General features: G+C 51.0%; 1 protein-coding gene across 2 annotated transcripts in view; it reads right to left on the bottom strand.

The window, feature by feature from the left end:
- XXYLT1 (xyloside xylosyltransferase 1) overlaps positions 1 to 16,099 on the bottom strand; it is a 72,034-nt gene that overhangs the window by 19,702 nt on the left and 36,233 nt on the right. For both annotated transcript variants that reach the window (XM_075004471.1, XM_075004472.1), the window contains exon 3: positions 13,299 to 13,431. In XM_075004471.1, the coding sequence (XP_074860572.1) occupies positions 13,299 to 13,431 (133 nt within the window). The remainder of the gene's footprint in view (positions 1 to 13,298; positions 13,432 to 16,099) is intronic.

The raw sequence follows: 16,099 nt of genomic DNA on the forward strand, positions 1-16,099 counted from the left end.
CTTCCTACCCTGTCATTCTGTGATTCTAGGAAAATATCAGAATGCCACATCTTGAGTGCATTCCTGGTCCTTCTCAAGAAGATATATTAGAAATGGGAAACCTACACAGAAGAGGGCACAAATGATTAGAGGCATGGAACAGCTTCCATATGAGAACAGATTAAAAAAGGCAGACTATTCCACTTGGAAGAGATGATTCGGGGGGACAAGACAGAGGTCTGTATGTTCATGACAGGTGTGGAGACAGTGTTTACTCCTTCCCAACACAAGAACCATGAGCTCTCCTCATGGCACTAATAGGCAGTGGATTTAATCAAACCAAAGGAAGTATTTCTTCACAAAATGCACAGTTAACCTGTGGAACTCACTGCCAGGGGATCTCATGACAGCCACAAGTATAACTGGGCTCAAAAAAGGCAATGTTGTGGTCCATCACTGGCTATTAGACAGGCTAGGCAGGGATGCAATGCCATGCTTTGAGTCTCCTAACCCTCTGACAGAAACTGGGACTGAAGGACAGGGGTTGGGTTACTCAATAAGGGCCCTAGTCAGTCCGTCAGAGGCACCTGCCACTGGCTACTGTCACTAGACAGGACTAAGCACGTATGGCCATTCATAATCCCTGCAGACGTGCTCTTAGCCTTCTGCAGGGCACCTCATGCCCTCGCTGAGAGGCCCCGAGGGAAATCTTAACGCCTGGGACTGCAACCAAACATTCCAGACACACCCAGGTCAGATGCTGCCTACCATGCTGCTACAGGGGCCAGCAAAGGCCCACACTCCGAGTCCCCGACTCCAACAGGACATGGGCAGGTCACTGCAGACGTGCTGAGGGCTGGCAGTGTGGGGGTGAACACAAATCACGGGCACAGCCAGCCTGCGTCCAACCCCGGCTCTACCTGGCTCAGGCTCCTCCATCGCATGGGGCCAGTGCCCGCTGCCCCATAGGAGCCACTTGGAGCCTGCACATGCTGTGATGGGACAGCCTGTGCTGGTTGGCTGCAGCCATGCTAATGGCCTTGGCACTGTTCCAGCTTCACAGTTACAAGCCCATCTGTGTATGACTCCACCACAGCCTGGCACTGCTACGCTGGGCCCCCTTCTGTGGCCTGAAGATGCTGGGTGTTTTGTTTGTACCTCCATCCAGACCACGTCACTGGGAGGAAGCTCGTGCAGGGGTAGGGTGCTAGGATCAGCTGGAGCAGGTGACCTATGAAATCAAGGGAGGATCATCACCTTTGAGCCATGAATTGCATTACTCAGCCAGCTCCTGTTACCAGCCTCATGCAGAGCCCCTTGGAACTGTCCACTGGCTTCCAAAGAGCTCCAGCCACATCTTCCTGCTGGAGGCCATGTGATCCAGATCCTGAGAGAGATCCGGAGGGAGCCGTGACATGCAGCAGTTTCTCCAGACAGTCCTGCAGAGCAAGCGGCAGCACAGGCTGCATGCAAGCACCGAGGTCCTGGCAGAGAGAGGACTTCCCACTAGCAGACCCACAAGGTGGCTCTGGAACTCACCCAACTCTTGCCTGTGCTTGAGATTCAGCCAGTGGCGAGCAGCTGCCCCCTAGCAGGCAGGAGCCCTGCTGCCGGTCGCTTTGCCAAGGCTGTCAGTGGGGCGTGCGCCTCACCCCCATCCTTGCCAGAGCCTTCCCACTGCCGAGGTGCAGGTGTCACGTCCCACAGTTGTGCACAGAAGGCTCATCATTGCCTGGGACAGGAATCGCAGCCCACAGACCCATTGCCCCCCCGGCCCTCGTTTGGCAGACACGAGACATGCCAACAGACCAGCTGCGCTACCCCTTGTCCATGGGCTGCCTGCAAAGCAGCACGTCCAGCACAGGGCTCCACGAGCAATTAGCAAGTGTGCTGACACAGGAAGTCGTGCTCTGACCTCTGACTGCTCCATCCCCTCCTCTCCTGGCAGGCTGGGTGCTCCTGACAGAGACGCAGGGCTGGTACTTAACAAAGGAAGCCTTCCGAGGGGAGGGGCGGGGCAGGGCAGGGCAGGGCAGGGCGGGATCCGGGACAGCAGTGCTGGCACAGTGGCTAAGAGCAGCCCCAGCTCTTCCTCAGGGCTGGACGTTTCCCACTCGTGCATCTTTCAGCTCAGCCACGCGGGTGTGGCTCTAACCTGTGCACCAGCAGGAAGAGGTCCCCTCCCCTGCCCCCTTAGCAACGTAATCTCACTGCACAGGGCAGGCTGTGCAGAGACGGCACGGACAGCTCTCTGGGGCTATGCAGAACAGGACATAGCTTATGGAGAAGGGGCCAGGACTGGGCGGTAGCTGAGTCCATGCAGCATGGCCTGGAGAAGCAATATGGCTCCCAGCTCAGTGTAACGCCCTGTTTGGGACGTCCAGGCAGGGGGCAGGGTGTAGCTGCCTCTCAGAGCCTCGCCCGCTCACTACCAGCTGCACGCCTGCAGCCCGTGGCATTTGCCTGCACGTTCACGCTCAAAGCTGTTGATGCAGCCACCTGGACGGACGGTGAGAGGATTTGGAATGATCAGGCTGCTGCCAGCTGAGACCACGGACTCTTGGAGTGACCAGTGTCTCATCGTTTCCCTGGCAGTCTGCCGCTGCAGCCCAGGGCAGCTGAGCATGCTCAGCATCTGGATGGATCAGGGCCTTCCTGTGGCTGGTCTTGCAGGGATATCTGTAATCCCCCACAGTATGTATCTGACCCAAGTGGAGCAGGAAGTGCAGCATGTCTGAGGCATGAGAACAACATGGGTGGACACACGGCAGCTGTGGAAAAGGGTGAGCACAGCCCAGGACACATTTGGCTCTCTCTGTCAATGGTATTTAATACCTTGCTACAGGAGGGACTTGTGCAGTCTCCCCAGACTCTCTCCCATCTGCCGAGGACCCACGCCACACAGAGCAGCATCTGCCCTCCCACTGAGCGCACTGGTGCTGGGCTGGCCACACTATTGCCAAAGCAAAACCTGCCGGGCTACAATGGAGGGACCCCAAGGAGAGCTAAACATGCAGCACTTCCGCTATGAGTAACTAGCTGCAGACGACGGCCCAGGAGAGGTGCTATCCCCAGCCAACACAACAGACCGCTGTACCAGCCCTGGACTCCAGCTATGACAAGGACTCTCCCTTCCCAGGCTGCACCAGAACCCTCAGCAGGTCGCTTGCAGAGGCTGCGAGACTGTCATGCTCTGGGAAAGGCGCCTGTCCAACATAAACATCACCCAGCATTGTTTCAGCCTGAGTCAGGGGCTGGAAACACTCCCGCACCATCCTGTTTTGCTGTTTGGAGGCTTCCCCCCACGCTCTGCAGGATATGAGCCCTGGCTCTGGCCATTTCCTATCTGCTTCTCTCTTACTATCACACTTCCTGCAAGCATGTGCCCTGATACTGCCCAGCTCCGCATCCCAGCTTCTGCACCCAAAGCATTCTACGGTTAGAAAGTCAAAAACCCCAGAGAACAAACATGCAAGAGGCAGGAGTGAGCGGGACACGCGCCCTAGACCATAGGGGGCAAGCAGGGAACATCAGCTTTTCACGTCCCCGTCAAACAAATGTTTCTGATCAACCACCACTCATCTCTTCCGAGGGCGGCTCTGCGTGTAGGCGCATAAATCCCAAGGCCAGAGGGCGTCTAGTGCTGTCAGACCGATCTCTTGTAGAACTCAGGCCAGGGAACTACCCAACACAGAGATGGTCCAGTAGAAAAACAGCCAGTCCTGATCTGTAAACAGTCAGCGGTGGAGGAGCCACCACAGCCCTTGGCAGGCTGTCCCCAGGGTCAATTGCTGTCCTGGTAGAAATGAACAACTTATTTCCAGTCTGCCTTTGTCTAGCTTCCAATTGCAGTTCCTGGATGGTGTTAGACCTGTCCTGGCCAGACTGAAGAGTGCGTATCAAACGTGCTCCCCAGGCTGAGAGCTACAGACTGTGACCAGGTCACTCCTCCCCGCGCTCTTTGTTTAGCAGAACAGATTGAGCTCTTTAGTCTGCTGCTACCTGGCAGCTCGTCTAACTCTTTTCTCACTGACCCCCTCCCCAATTCATCACCACCCTTCTTAACTGTGAGCCCCGGAACTGGAACCAAGTTCCAGCAGCGGGTAGACCAGAGCCACACACAAAGGTAGAACACCCTCTACTTCGATTCGAGATTCTCATCATCCCATGAGCTCCTTGGGTCTCCGCATCACATGGAGTGCTCTGGTTCTGCTGATTATCCACCATGAGCACCAAACTGCTGCCCAGGAGGGTCCCACATCTTGTCCGCTTGGCCCAGAGTCTTTGTTGTTAGAGTTACACTTGCCTTTGGCTGCAGTAAATCACACTGGTTCTCTGCACCCGGATACCAAGTGGTCAGGTGGCTCTGAATCAGTGACCTGGCCCCATCATCATTTATTTATCCTTCAGCTTTAGTAACACTTGCAGACTATCAGTGATGATTTATTGAAAATAAAGTTATACAGCACAGAGCCAAGAATCAGTCTGTGGGATCCCACTAGAACAGAGTCACTCAATGATGATTCCCCATTTATAGCCACAACCTGAGACTTATAAGTTGGCCAGTTTTAAATCCATTTATTGTGTGCCATGTTAATTAACTTAGTTCAGTCAAAATGCTGTGTGGTACCCAAACACCTTACAGAAGTTTAAGAACTTTACATCACCCCTGGAACCTTAATTATCAATTTTTCTGTACATCCACGCTGATTTGCATAAGTCACATCACCTTGCTTTAATTCTGTACTGAGTCTCATATTAGCCATTCTGTCACCTTGCTGACAATCTGTGTCAGACAACAGAGGCAGAACTATCCAGATCATGCAGTTTACTCTGTTTAACTATTCTAGTCTTGTGGAAGTTCCCTCAGGCAGCAAGATTTACGTTAATCTAGTGAACTTGACAGCCAGCTCTTTAAAAATTCTTGGGTGCAAATCACCTGCTGATTGTAAAATGTCTAACTTTAGTGGTGTTGGCTTAACATCCTCTAGAAATACTGGTGAAAAGAAAGACTGTTATCATATATATGATGAGACATACATAATCTCTCATTTTCCCCAAACAAAGAAATTTTGATACATTTTTATATTTCCCACACCATTACTGAAAATTCTACCATTTCCATCTACTAATGGCCAAATACCTTTATTGGGATTCTTTGTTTTTAAATTTTAAAAACTACTTTCTATTGTGATTAACTCTGCTTGCCAGAGGTTTCCCCCTTGCTTCCCTTATCAATTTTCTACTTTGATTTATTTTCATTACTAACAAGTTCCACATTTTTCTATTTGTTGCATAATATTATTTTTATAATTGCCTTCACTTCCCCTCTAAAACAGGCCATTTGTTTAACCAGCATGGCCTTCTTCCTCAACTGCGTGGTTGAGCCTTTGGTGGGGATCTAGTCTGTACTCTTTTATGATTCCCAATTATCATTAGATTTTTTTTTTCTGATAAAAGTATTTCTCCCTGCTAATTTAGCTCAAAACTGTTTTCAGCTTTGTGGTACTGGTCCTATAAACACCATATATCACTGGGCTGGACTTTACTTTGTTTGTACATAATAAATGATAATAAATCCCTCAATCACCTAAGCTACCATTTTAACAAGCTACAGATAACACAGTGATAGCCCACAGGGCACTGGGAACATCACAGACATTGTGGCAGGGGTGATTTAATTCCAGGTGGGTGTGGAGAATGGAGTCAGGGAAAATCTGACAAATATATAGGTAAGGGAAACCCCAGACCCACTAATGGTACAAACTCAGGTATCAGAGGCCTGTCTGTACTAATCATAGAATCTGAGGGCTGGAAGGGACCTCAGAAGGTCATCTACTCCAGCCCCCTGCTTCAAGCAGGATCACCCCAACTAAATCATCCCAGCCAGGACCTTGTCCAGCCAGGATTAAAAACCTCCAGGGATGGAGAATCCACCACCTCTCTAGGCAACACATTCCAGTGCTTCACCACCCTCCTGGTGAAGTAGTTTTTCTTAATATCTAATCTACACCTCTCCCTCTTCAACTTCAGACCATTACTCCTTGTTCTGCCATTTGACACCACTGAGAACAGTTTCTCACCCTCCTCTTTAGAGCTCCCCTTCAGGAAGTTGAAGGCTGCTATTAAATCACCCCTCAGTCTTCTCTTCTGTCAACTAAACAAGCCCAAATCCCTCAGCCTCTCCTCACAGGTCTTGTGCTCCAGCCCCTTTATCATTTTTGCTGCCCTTCACTGAACCTGCTCCAACACATCTGCATCCTTTTTATACTGGGGGGCCCCACAACTGGACACAATATTCCAGATGTGGCCTCACCAGTGCCGAATAGAGGGGAATAACTACTTCTCTAGATCTGCTCGAAATGCTCCTCCTAATGCACCCCAGTATGCCGTTAGCCTTCTTAGCTACAAGGGCACACTGCTTACTCATATCCAGCCTTTCATCCACCATAACCCCTAGGTCCCTTTCCATCGTACTGCTGCTGAGCCAGTCGGTCCCCAGCCTGTAACAATGTTTGGGATTCTTCTGCCCCAGGTGCAGGACTCTACACTCCTCCTTGCTGAACCATATCAGATTTCTTTTGGCTCAGTCCTCCAATTTATCCAGGTCACTCTGGATTCTCTCTCTACCCTCCAACGTATCCACCTCTCTCTCTAGTTTTGTGTCACCCACAAACTTGCTGAGGGTGCAACCCAGTCCCTCATCCAGGTCATTAATAAAGATGTTGAACAACACCGGCCCCAGAACCGAGCCTTGTGGCACTCCGCTTGAAACAGACCACCACCCAGATACCAAGCCACTGACCACTAACCACTGGGCCCGACCCTCAAGCCGTACGAAGGGATTCTGTGTGCTTTTCTGCACAGCTGGGCGTATTCTCGCTTTATTTAGCCTGGCCCAGTGCAGGTTTTTATGATCTGCTGTAAAGATGCCCATGTCCTGTTTGCAATTGTGCTGCCACCCCTGCGAGCACAAGTGCAGCCTACACAAGCAGCACTGCATTTCCTAGCAGCCAGAGCCACAGCACATCATCCTGTGCATGGCCAGCTGCTTGCAAAGTGCTCTGACTCAATGTGAATGTGCACGTTGTTGCAGGACAAGGATCACAGAACTCTGGTGCACACCTGGGGACCATTCTGTGAAATGCATCTCTATCAGCTTTGTTCTGAGGCTGCAGCAGCAGCACAACCACAAGGGCAACATTTCATGGGGAAAGGGGTGTATCATGTGGACCTGTCAAAACTGCAAGGGGGACAAGGAGGGAACCACAAGGAAAAAGTAGAGCCCCTGCAGGCCTCTAGCAAGCTCAGCCTCTGGCACTGCAAGCAGCACTTCCAATCCATCCCTGGGTCACGAGTAAGGACCTGGCTGCCATTCTGATGCCTTGTTTTTCTGTATAGATAATGCACCCTTTTTATCTTGCTCAGAAATGGTTGCAATGACATCAGGCTCCAAGCTACTGCTGTTGTGTGGTTTGTGCATCTGTTTGCCAAAGGGGGTTTCAGTGCTAATGAGTGAGGGGGGTTTGCAGGAGTGGGTTCCTGGTTACCCCAGAGCTCTCCGCACCCTGGATCATTTGAGAATAGGGAGTCAGGCGTTTTAATACAGATAAAAAAGACAATTCAAACCAAACCCAAGAGAATTGGTCAGAAGAGAAAACTGATCTGAAAACATCAAACAGAGAAATAAACGCGCACCAGAGCAGTTACTACTGGTCAGGGCAGCTGCTGCCCTGAATATCTGCTGGGCACCACTCCCCAGTCTGCTGCCATGCTAGGGCTTTCCTCTGCCAGCAGAGAAATGCAAAGCACTACGCCCCTATCCAGCACCCCAAGGAATGGCTCAGCATTCCTGGGCTTGCCCTGGGAATCACAACATTGCACTCACCGGATCACTTGCAGAGAGGGGTAAGCAGGCTGCATCTTCCAGAGCTGCCCCAAAATTCTGCTCCAGCCCAGTCACCATACATCATCTTTTCTCCTGCTGAGGCTTTAATGAGAAACAGTCGCATTTTCTTCCTTGCACATGGACTCGGAGTCTCCTCTGCTCACATGCCAGGACCTCAGTCCGACATTACCCTTGAAATCTGATGCTGTCACTCTGTGGCACTTCTCTGGGCTGGTGGCTGTGGCCTATTACTACGCCTTGATGGGTGGATCTGGATTCACTGCTTTGGACACAGGAATCCCCCACATGCGCCCAGACTGGGTGCAGGAGCACAGCAAGCTCCTCGCACCCCTGATGAGGAGGGGCCCCCAGGGTCTAGGTCCCTATCTGCAGAAACTCCAGATGCAGGGGTGAGAAGTGTTGCACTCAGAATCCAACCCAGAAGGTGCCCTGGGTCATTCACTCTGGCCAGCTCCCTCTCCCAGTGACTCCCATAGCCAGACCAATAGCTAGGGCCTACCACATTCACAGTCCAGATGGATAAATTTCACACTCATCGGCTTTTACGAACTGTACATTTCACGACTGCAGCTATTTACATGTGAAATGCTGGCATGTCCTAATTGTTGGGGTCTTGACACAAGGAGGAGCTGAGGGGCTACCCCTCTGGGGTCAGGACCCCCAGTTTAAGAAATCCCCACGACATCGGTATAGCTCAGGGTAAAAGCATGCAGGAGACTAGATCTCACAGCCCATGACACCTTTTCCATAGCCCGAATGTGGCAGTGTCCTACCTATGGCACATGCAGAAGTGGCTGGGGAGTACCTGCTCACAAGGCCATCGCCATTCCTCTCCCTGAGCTATGAACCCGCTGCACTTCAGTGCCACTCACAAAACTGGTAACAAGCCCAAGGGCATTACAGGGGAACCCTGGCAAGCACAGTGGGTTGTGAACAGTGAGGGGCCCCGGTCCCAAGGCGGGGAGAGATTCGACTGTAGGCAGAGAATAAGTAACACTGTATCTCCACATTCAGACTGTCTCTCACAAGCAGACCCAATTGGCTCGAACTACAACTAACGTATTTTCTCACTGCCTGCCCAGCAAACACGGCCAGGGCCTTGAAAGCCAAGACTGGTCATTCCTGGCCTGTGCATTCTCCCTGGGAACCAGGGCCTGCAGCAGGCACCTGGGTACAGTCTGGTGATCTGCCAGGCAAGCTGTGTGCAGTTCACTCTCCCACGGCTCGTCTCACATCCAGGAGGGTGCAAGCGGGACTTGGCCTTGCACAGTGAAAACGCCCCTTCCTCCACTGAAAGTCACTGTTCAGACTATCCAGCAAAGCTAGCGCCTGCCCTCCGTTCCCATGCCACCCCCAGCACAGGCGTAGGGGAGGAGGTGGGGCCACGCACTCTACCCTCCAGCTAGCCCCCAATGTGCACAGTCCTCACTGGCGAAAGCAGTTCCAGGCCTGGGGGTGGCATGGCTGTGTCCTGACTACTAGGAAGCCCACAGCCTCCTGCCTGCTGCACAGAGACGCGGAGTACGAGAGAATCAGTGTCTTAAATTTCCTACATCAAGAAAAACAGGGTTACCCTTATAAATAACACAACAGTAGCATCAGCACTTTTTCTCTGGGCACAAGCCTGCACCGCCTGCCTGTTGTGCAGCCAGGGCATGGGAACAGAAACCAAACCATGCTGTGCACCCAGGACTGAGTTTATCATGGCTCTGGCCAGCCAGCCGCACATAGAATACAGCTGCACTCTGCTCAGAGGAAGACTTATTTTTTAACACCCATTGCAAACAGTTCGAAGGGCAAGAGGATGAGCCAGGAGGAGCTGTTATTTTTTTATCTAAGCACACAGTAAAACCAGCAACCCCAATTGGGGCAGCTCAGCTCGAGAACCCCCATGCAAGCAGAACGGGCGCAAACAATTCAAGGCATCTTGCTGTGATGATCCGGCTCAGCTGGGATGACAACAAAATGTGAGATTCATCTTTTGAGCAGACAAAGACAAATTAAATAAATTTCCTTCGGTGCATCAGAAGACTCCAGCTCCTCAGAAAACACAAACTCCAAGCAGCCTGGTATTGGCATGAATGTTACTCTAAAGAGGACAGCTTCCAAGGTGCTGGGCAAAGGGCAGCGCAGCAACCTGCTTTCCTAACGTAATCTGAGCGCCTTCTGCAGCCAGTCGGCCAGATGCGTCACCGGCACAAAGGCAATAATGACACTGACCCACTTTGTAAAGCGTTTTGCTTGACACTAGTGTGCAAGAGCCAGGCAGTACTTATTAAAGGCAGGAAGTTAAGGCTGAAATAGATGACACACTTGTGCTCTCCTGCTGTCATCTGCCCCCAGAGCTGCTGTGTGTGTGTGTGTGTGTGGGGGGGGGGAGACACAAACGCCCCAGCTCAAAGCCACTGGCTGGCGCATTTCTTCCCTCCCTCTGCTCTAGGCCTCCCGCAGTCACCAGAAGAGAGCGAGCTTTGTGCTAGCAGCTTGGCTACCATGTGCCTCATGTGTACAGTGGTGCCCTGTGTCCGAGTGGCCAGCCAGCCTCCCCAGGAGGGGCTGGGTCTGAAGTAAGAGAATTTGTAACCCAGAACCTCAGCAGGATGGGGAGGGGCTGGAAGGGACAGGGACAGACCAAGACACATCCACTCCTCTTAAAAAATGGATTAGGTTCCAGTTATACTGGACGGTCACGCACTAACCCTGATGCTGTACCAGTCAGAGCTCCCATGGCTACAGGCCCACGTCACCCTGACCACGCACGGCCAAGCTGCCAGAGGGGCTCAGCTACCAGCATACTGGGCTCTTTGAAAACGTGGCTCGGGGCACTCAGCCCCAGTGAAGCTCTGAGCCTATGGCATGCACACATGGCTCTGGCTGTGATGAGGGGGCCAGAACTCTGCTATGTTCACTTGCGGCCAGCTGGGATTTGTCAAGCTGAAAGGACAGCCCTGGAAAAACCCAGCACCTCCTTATCTACCAGCTTGGCTCAGTCCAAGGAGCGATAACCTCCGTTTCCTATGCCTCACTACTGGCCTGCAACCCAACCCACACTTGTGTCTTGGAAGAGGAAACAGGCCCTCAGGCTGGGCTTCCATCTGAGCACAATCTACTGCCAGTGCTAGAGACCCCCACACCAGACAAATACTTTGTCCTGAGTTCGCTAGAGAGTGAACCCAGATTACAAACCCACTGAGCTCGTGTTGCAAGGAGCTCCAGTGTGATTCCCAGGTGGGAGCTTTGGCACAGCTTGGAGATGGCCCCTGAACACATAGAACAGCCCTGCAGGCGAGTTACAGCTTTCCAGCAAGTGGGCCAACTCCCAGGCAGCGACTTGCCCTGGAAGCAGCCATGTCTCCTCGGAGAAAGCCCAGTGCTTTTGGAAGCTGCCGGCTGTGCTGGAAGCCATGTGACCGTGCCTAGCTCTGGGAAGCAGAGGGGATGTGCACTGGGGACATATAGAAGGGAAAACAGTTTCTCTCCTTCGCTGTGCAGTCGGGGCCTCTGAGTCACCAGCCAGCCAGGGTCCCCACTGATTATGTGGCACAGGGAGAGAAGCCAGTGCACAGACTCTGGAAATGCAGCTCTCTTGCCCCCTTGCAACTGTTTGGGAACATTTCAGCACCGCTGGAGAAGGCTCTAACCTGAACTCCTGGGTTCTGGCCTGGGGAGAGCTGGCAGAGCTGGATTATTGAGGATTTCAGCAATGTACAGGCCTCCCACATTCAAACAAACGTGTCTCAGAGCAAAGAGCATTTTGTAGTACAGTAAACCCTTGAGTTATGCGGGGACTGCATTCCTGCAACCCCCGTGCAACTCAAATTTTCATGCAAGTCGAGGGGAGATGGGAAACTGACCAGCCCCCAAGGGATAGTCAGTTCCTGGCTCTCGGAGTGGCAGGGAGCTTGGAACAAGGGTTCAGCCTGGTTCCTGTCTCCCCACCACTTGTGGGACCCAGAAAACTGACAAACTCATCATGGCTGGTCAGTTTTCCGGTTACTGCCAGAGCAGGGCAGCTGGGAACCAGGCTACTGCTTGGTTTCAAGCTCCCTACCACCTAGGGGATCGGGAAACTGCCAGTCAGTGGAGGGAAGCTGAGAACCAGGGGCAACCTGGCTCTAGCTCTCCTCCACTCCTTGGATCCAGGAAACTGACCAGGGCTGCTGCCCTGGTCAGTTTCCCAGCTCTGCAAGTGGAGGGGAGCCGGGAACCAGGCTCCTGCCTGGTTCCCAGCTCCCCACTGCTCCTGTCAGGGACAGCAGCCTGACACTCACTGCCACCCCTGATAGAAGCGGAGACACCGGTTTCCCCACTCCTGTCAGGGACAGCGGCCTGACCCTCGGCTGCCACCCCTGACAGGTTTTCCACGGTTTCTCCTGTCGGGGCAGCAGTCGTGTTAACCCGAGACGTGCACTATCGAAGATTTACTGTACAAAAATCATCCACTGCAACTGCCAACAGCACCTGCAAGAGCAGCAGCCGGCAGCCCAGGTGGGAAATCCACATGCACCCAACATGCTAGTCAGTATCCACCCAACTCTACGCTCAGCTCTACGTGGCAGCTGGCACCCTTTGGGCAACTCAAAGCCTCACTCTTGCTTGGTGCCAGCAGTGAAAGAAAGGGACTAATCGCACAAGGAGCCACAAGCTGCCCCTCAGAAGGACGTGCTCACAGTGTATACTTCTTCCTCCCTGAGGCTGACATCAGTGATTCCCTGGCTGGGGTGCTTTGCTAGCCCTGGATGGAGTGGATTCAGTGGAGGTATGATGGTGAGTGGGCAGGACAGAATGTGACCCATTTACACCTAGTGTTACCAGGACAGCACGCTCCCCGCCCCAGAGACGCGCAGAGAGGCTGGGGGAGAATGCCTTGCACAAGGCCCGCTGATGACCCTGCTCCTGGGGCTAGCTCTTGGCTCTGCTCTGTAATCGGACTACAAAGCGCGCAGCACCCACTGCAGTCTGAAGGAATGGAAACATCACTGGTCTAATTGGCAGAACTGAAACTTTGCGCCCAAAGTTTTTGGCCATGGATACCCAGAGCTGGGCTCCTAAATTGAGCCTCAGGCACCTAAACAGGAGCAGCCTCAGCACCAAGTCACAGCAACTGCTCTGGGAGCAGCATGGCAGGGAGACAGACAGACCATCGCTGGGGAGCCTAGGTATGGCATTAGATGCCACTCTCGGGAATGCAGCTCTGAAAGTTCTGGCAATTCTGTCCAATGCAATGTGTAGAGCTACGGTCCTAGGCACAGATCAGCCTACTACATGCTTCTCCTCACACAGACATCCGGGCATTCAATGCACTCAGCCACAGACCACAGGACTCCGGGGATCTCTGTGCTCCACTCAGTTAGGCTGCACACGAGCAAAGCCTGTGACCCCAGTGCTGAGTGCCACGTACACACCCTACCTGTAGACGGGCTGCATCTCTCTGGCTATCCCAATGACAGCACCTGGCAGGAAGTGGTCAAACTCCTCAAACAGCTCTCGGATGTTGGTCTTGAATTTCAGGTCCAAGTCCAGCTGGATTATGCGCGTGATCTCTAGAAGAGACAGGAAAATTCAGCAATGCCAGGTGGCAAACTCGAGAGGCTATAGCTCAATGGGGACGTCAGTGGGGCTAGGTAGATTCATTCCACCACTGTAACAGCACCTTGGGGACCAATCTCCCTGGGACAAGCTAGCCACAGCAGTCAGGAAGGTATAAACTAACAGCACAGGGCAGGACAGAGGTGGGGGTAAAAAGTACGAAAACACGAACCTTCAAGGCCACACAAAACCAAGATGTTGAGAAAAGTAATAAAGGAGCCAAAGGCCATTAAGAGAAGCAGCTCTCAAATGGCCCACACAGCAGGCCAGGAGCTGGGTAGCCACCAGAGGAACTGGAAATGCTCATCATAAGCCTAAGTGCCACCAGCTGGCACTGGATGGGTGATGCCCACAACTGGACTGTTCCTGCAACTGCTATCACCTACCGAGGACCAGCTGAGTAGGCAAAAGTGGGATGAGGGGCACTCGGTCAGAAATAGCACCCGGTACAACTGGGCCACTGTTCACTCCGAAGGCAATGCTCCTGAATGCTTACGGATCAGTGGTCAACACAAGATGCAGGGTTAGTTGGTGTCTCTGTTAGCCGGTGGCTTGTAAGGGGGAGACTCTGTCTGGCTACAGTCTCCTATGGACAGTGAGCCACACTGGTAACAACCCACTTCTTATGCACCTCTCTTACAGTGTGGCGGGACTTCACTTTGGCAGACATATGCTGGGGTCTCCTGCTGCCAGGGCTAAAACACCTTTAGACTCTCGACAAGTTAGAGATGACCATTTAACACAAGAGCAGCAGACCAGGTCAGACCAAGTCCATCTGCGTCCTGTCCCCAACAGTGGCCAACGTCAGATGCCCCAAACTCAGTATGAGAGAATTCCTAACGCAACATGGGGGGAAATTCTTTATCAGACTTTGTCCTAACTGATCACAGAACCAAAGGGGAGGCATAGCTCAATGGTTTGAGCATTGGCCTGCTAAAGCAACGCTTCTGAGTTCAGCCCTTGAGGGGGCCATTTAGGGATCTGGGGGAACCAATTAAAAAAAGCTGTCAGGGATGGTGATAAGTTCTGCTATGAGTTCAGGGGACTGGATTCAATGACCTCCCAAGGTCCCTTCCAGCTCTATGAGATAGAAGTTACTGGTAACTTAGGCACAAGTCATTATGACCAGGTCACATTTATAACATCCAAGGCACAATGAAGTGCAAACCAATTAAATATATTAGGTATTCCAATGTGGCCATTTTGATAGAGCTGACAATGATTATGATCCAGATCACAAGGAAGGGAGAATTTCATCAGAAAAATGTGACTGATAATTGGCAATTGTTTAAGAACACCTTAAAAAGCCACAATCCCACAACTGAGGAAGAAGGTTGCGCTGGTTAAAAAAAAAACAACTAGCAGTCATGTAACACTTTAAAGATTAGCAAAATAATCTATTAGGTGATGAGCCTTCATGGGGCAGACCCACTTCTTCAGATCTGGAAATACAGCCTCCTCTGGTTAAAAAAAAGTCCTTTGCTAGAGGGGAAGTGGAGGCAGCTATAAAAATAGTCGATATGTACATTCATACACAGTGAAACAAATGGCAGAAAGGGGAAACTGATAGCAAAGAATATAAATCCGATGTTAGGAACCACAGAAACTGATAAGCAAAGCAAAGGTCCTTAAAAAGTCATCTATGGACAGCGGAGTTAAGAACAAGCTGAAAGAGTTTTTTAAAACATATTATAAACAAAAAGACTCCTGACTGTCATTTTGGTCATTACTAGATGGAAATAGTGGAATTAAGGCAGGAGAGTTCAATAAATATTTCTATTCTGTATTTAGAGAAAAACAGATTTATGCAGTCTCATTGTATGGTGACAACAGCTTTTCCATTCCACCAGCGTATCTGAATGATGTTACACGGAAACTCCTAGGCTGTGTCTATACTTGCATTCCTCTTTCGAAAGAGGCATACAAATGAGGAAAAATGCAAATGAGGTGCAAATTTACATATCTGGCACCTCATTTGCACATTATTCTTTCAAAAGAAGATAAGCAGTACAGATGCAGCTCTTTTGAAAGCAAACCCCACCTTTGAAAGAAGCCTTCTTCCCATTAAAAAAAAAGTTTTTTTTCCAAGATGGGGCTTACTTTCGAAAGAGCTGCATCTACACTGCTTTTCTTCTTTCAAAAGAATATGCAAATGAAGTCTCAGGTATGTAAATATGCACCTCATTTGCATTTTCAATTACTTCATTTGCATGCCACTTTCAAAAGAGGAAAGCTAGTGTAGACACAGGCCAAAGGAAAACATTTTAAATTTAGCAGGTCCAGATAACTTGCATACAAGAGAGTTTTAAAAGAGGCAACTGAGGATATCGTGGAACTGTTTATGCTGATTTTAAATACATCTTGCAAATTTCCATGGGATGGGAAAAAACTAACGTTGTCCTAATTTTTAAAAAGAGTAATTGGATGGCTTGTATAATTATAGGACAATCCCTCTGACATCGATCCTGGGTAAGATCATGGAGTGGTTGATGCAGAACTCGATTAAAAATTAAAGTAGGGCAATGCAAGCAATTCAAATTGACATGGACTTATGAAAAATGGATCTCTCTTTTTCTGATGAGATTACTAGTCCGTCTGATAAATAATAGTATCTACATAATA

The sequence above is a fragment of the Carettochelys insculpta genome, chromosome 10 (assembly GCF_033958435.1).
Source record: "Carettochelys insculpta isolate YL-2023 chromosome 10, ASM3395843v1, whole genome shotgun sequence".
Classification (NCBI taxonomy): Eukaryota; Metazoa; Chordata; order Testudines; family Carettochelyidae; genus Carettochelys; species Carettochelys insculpta.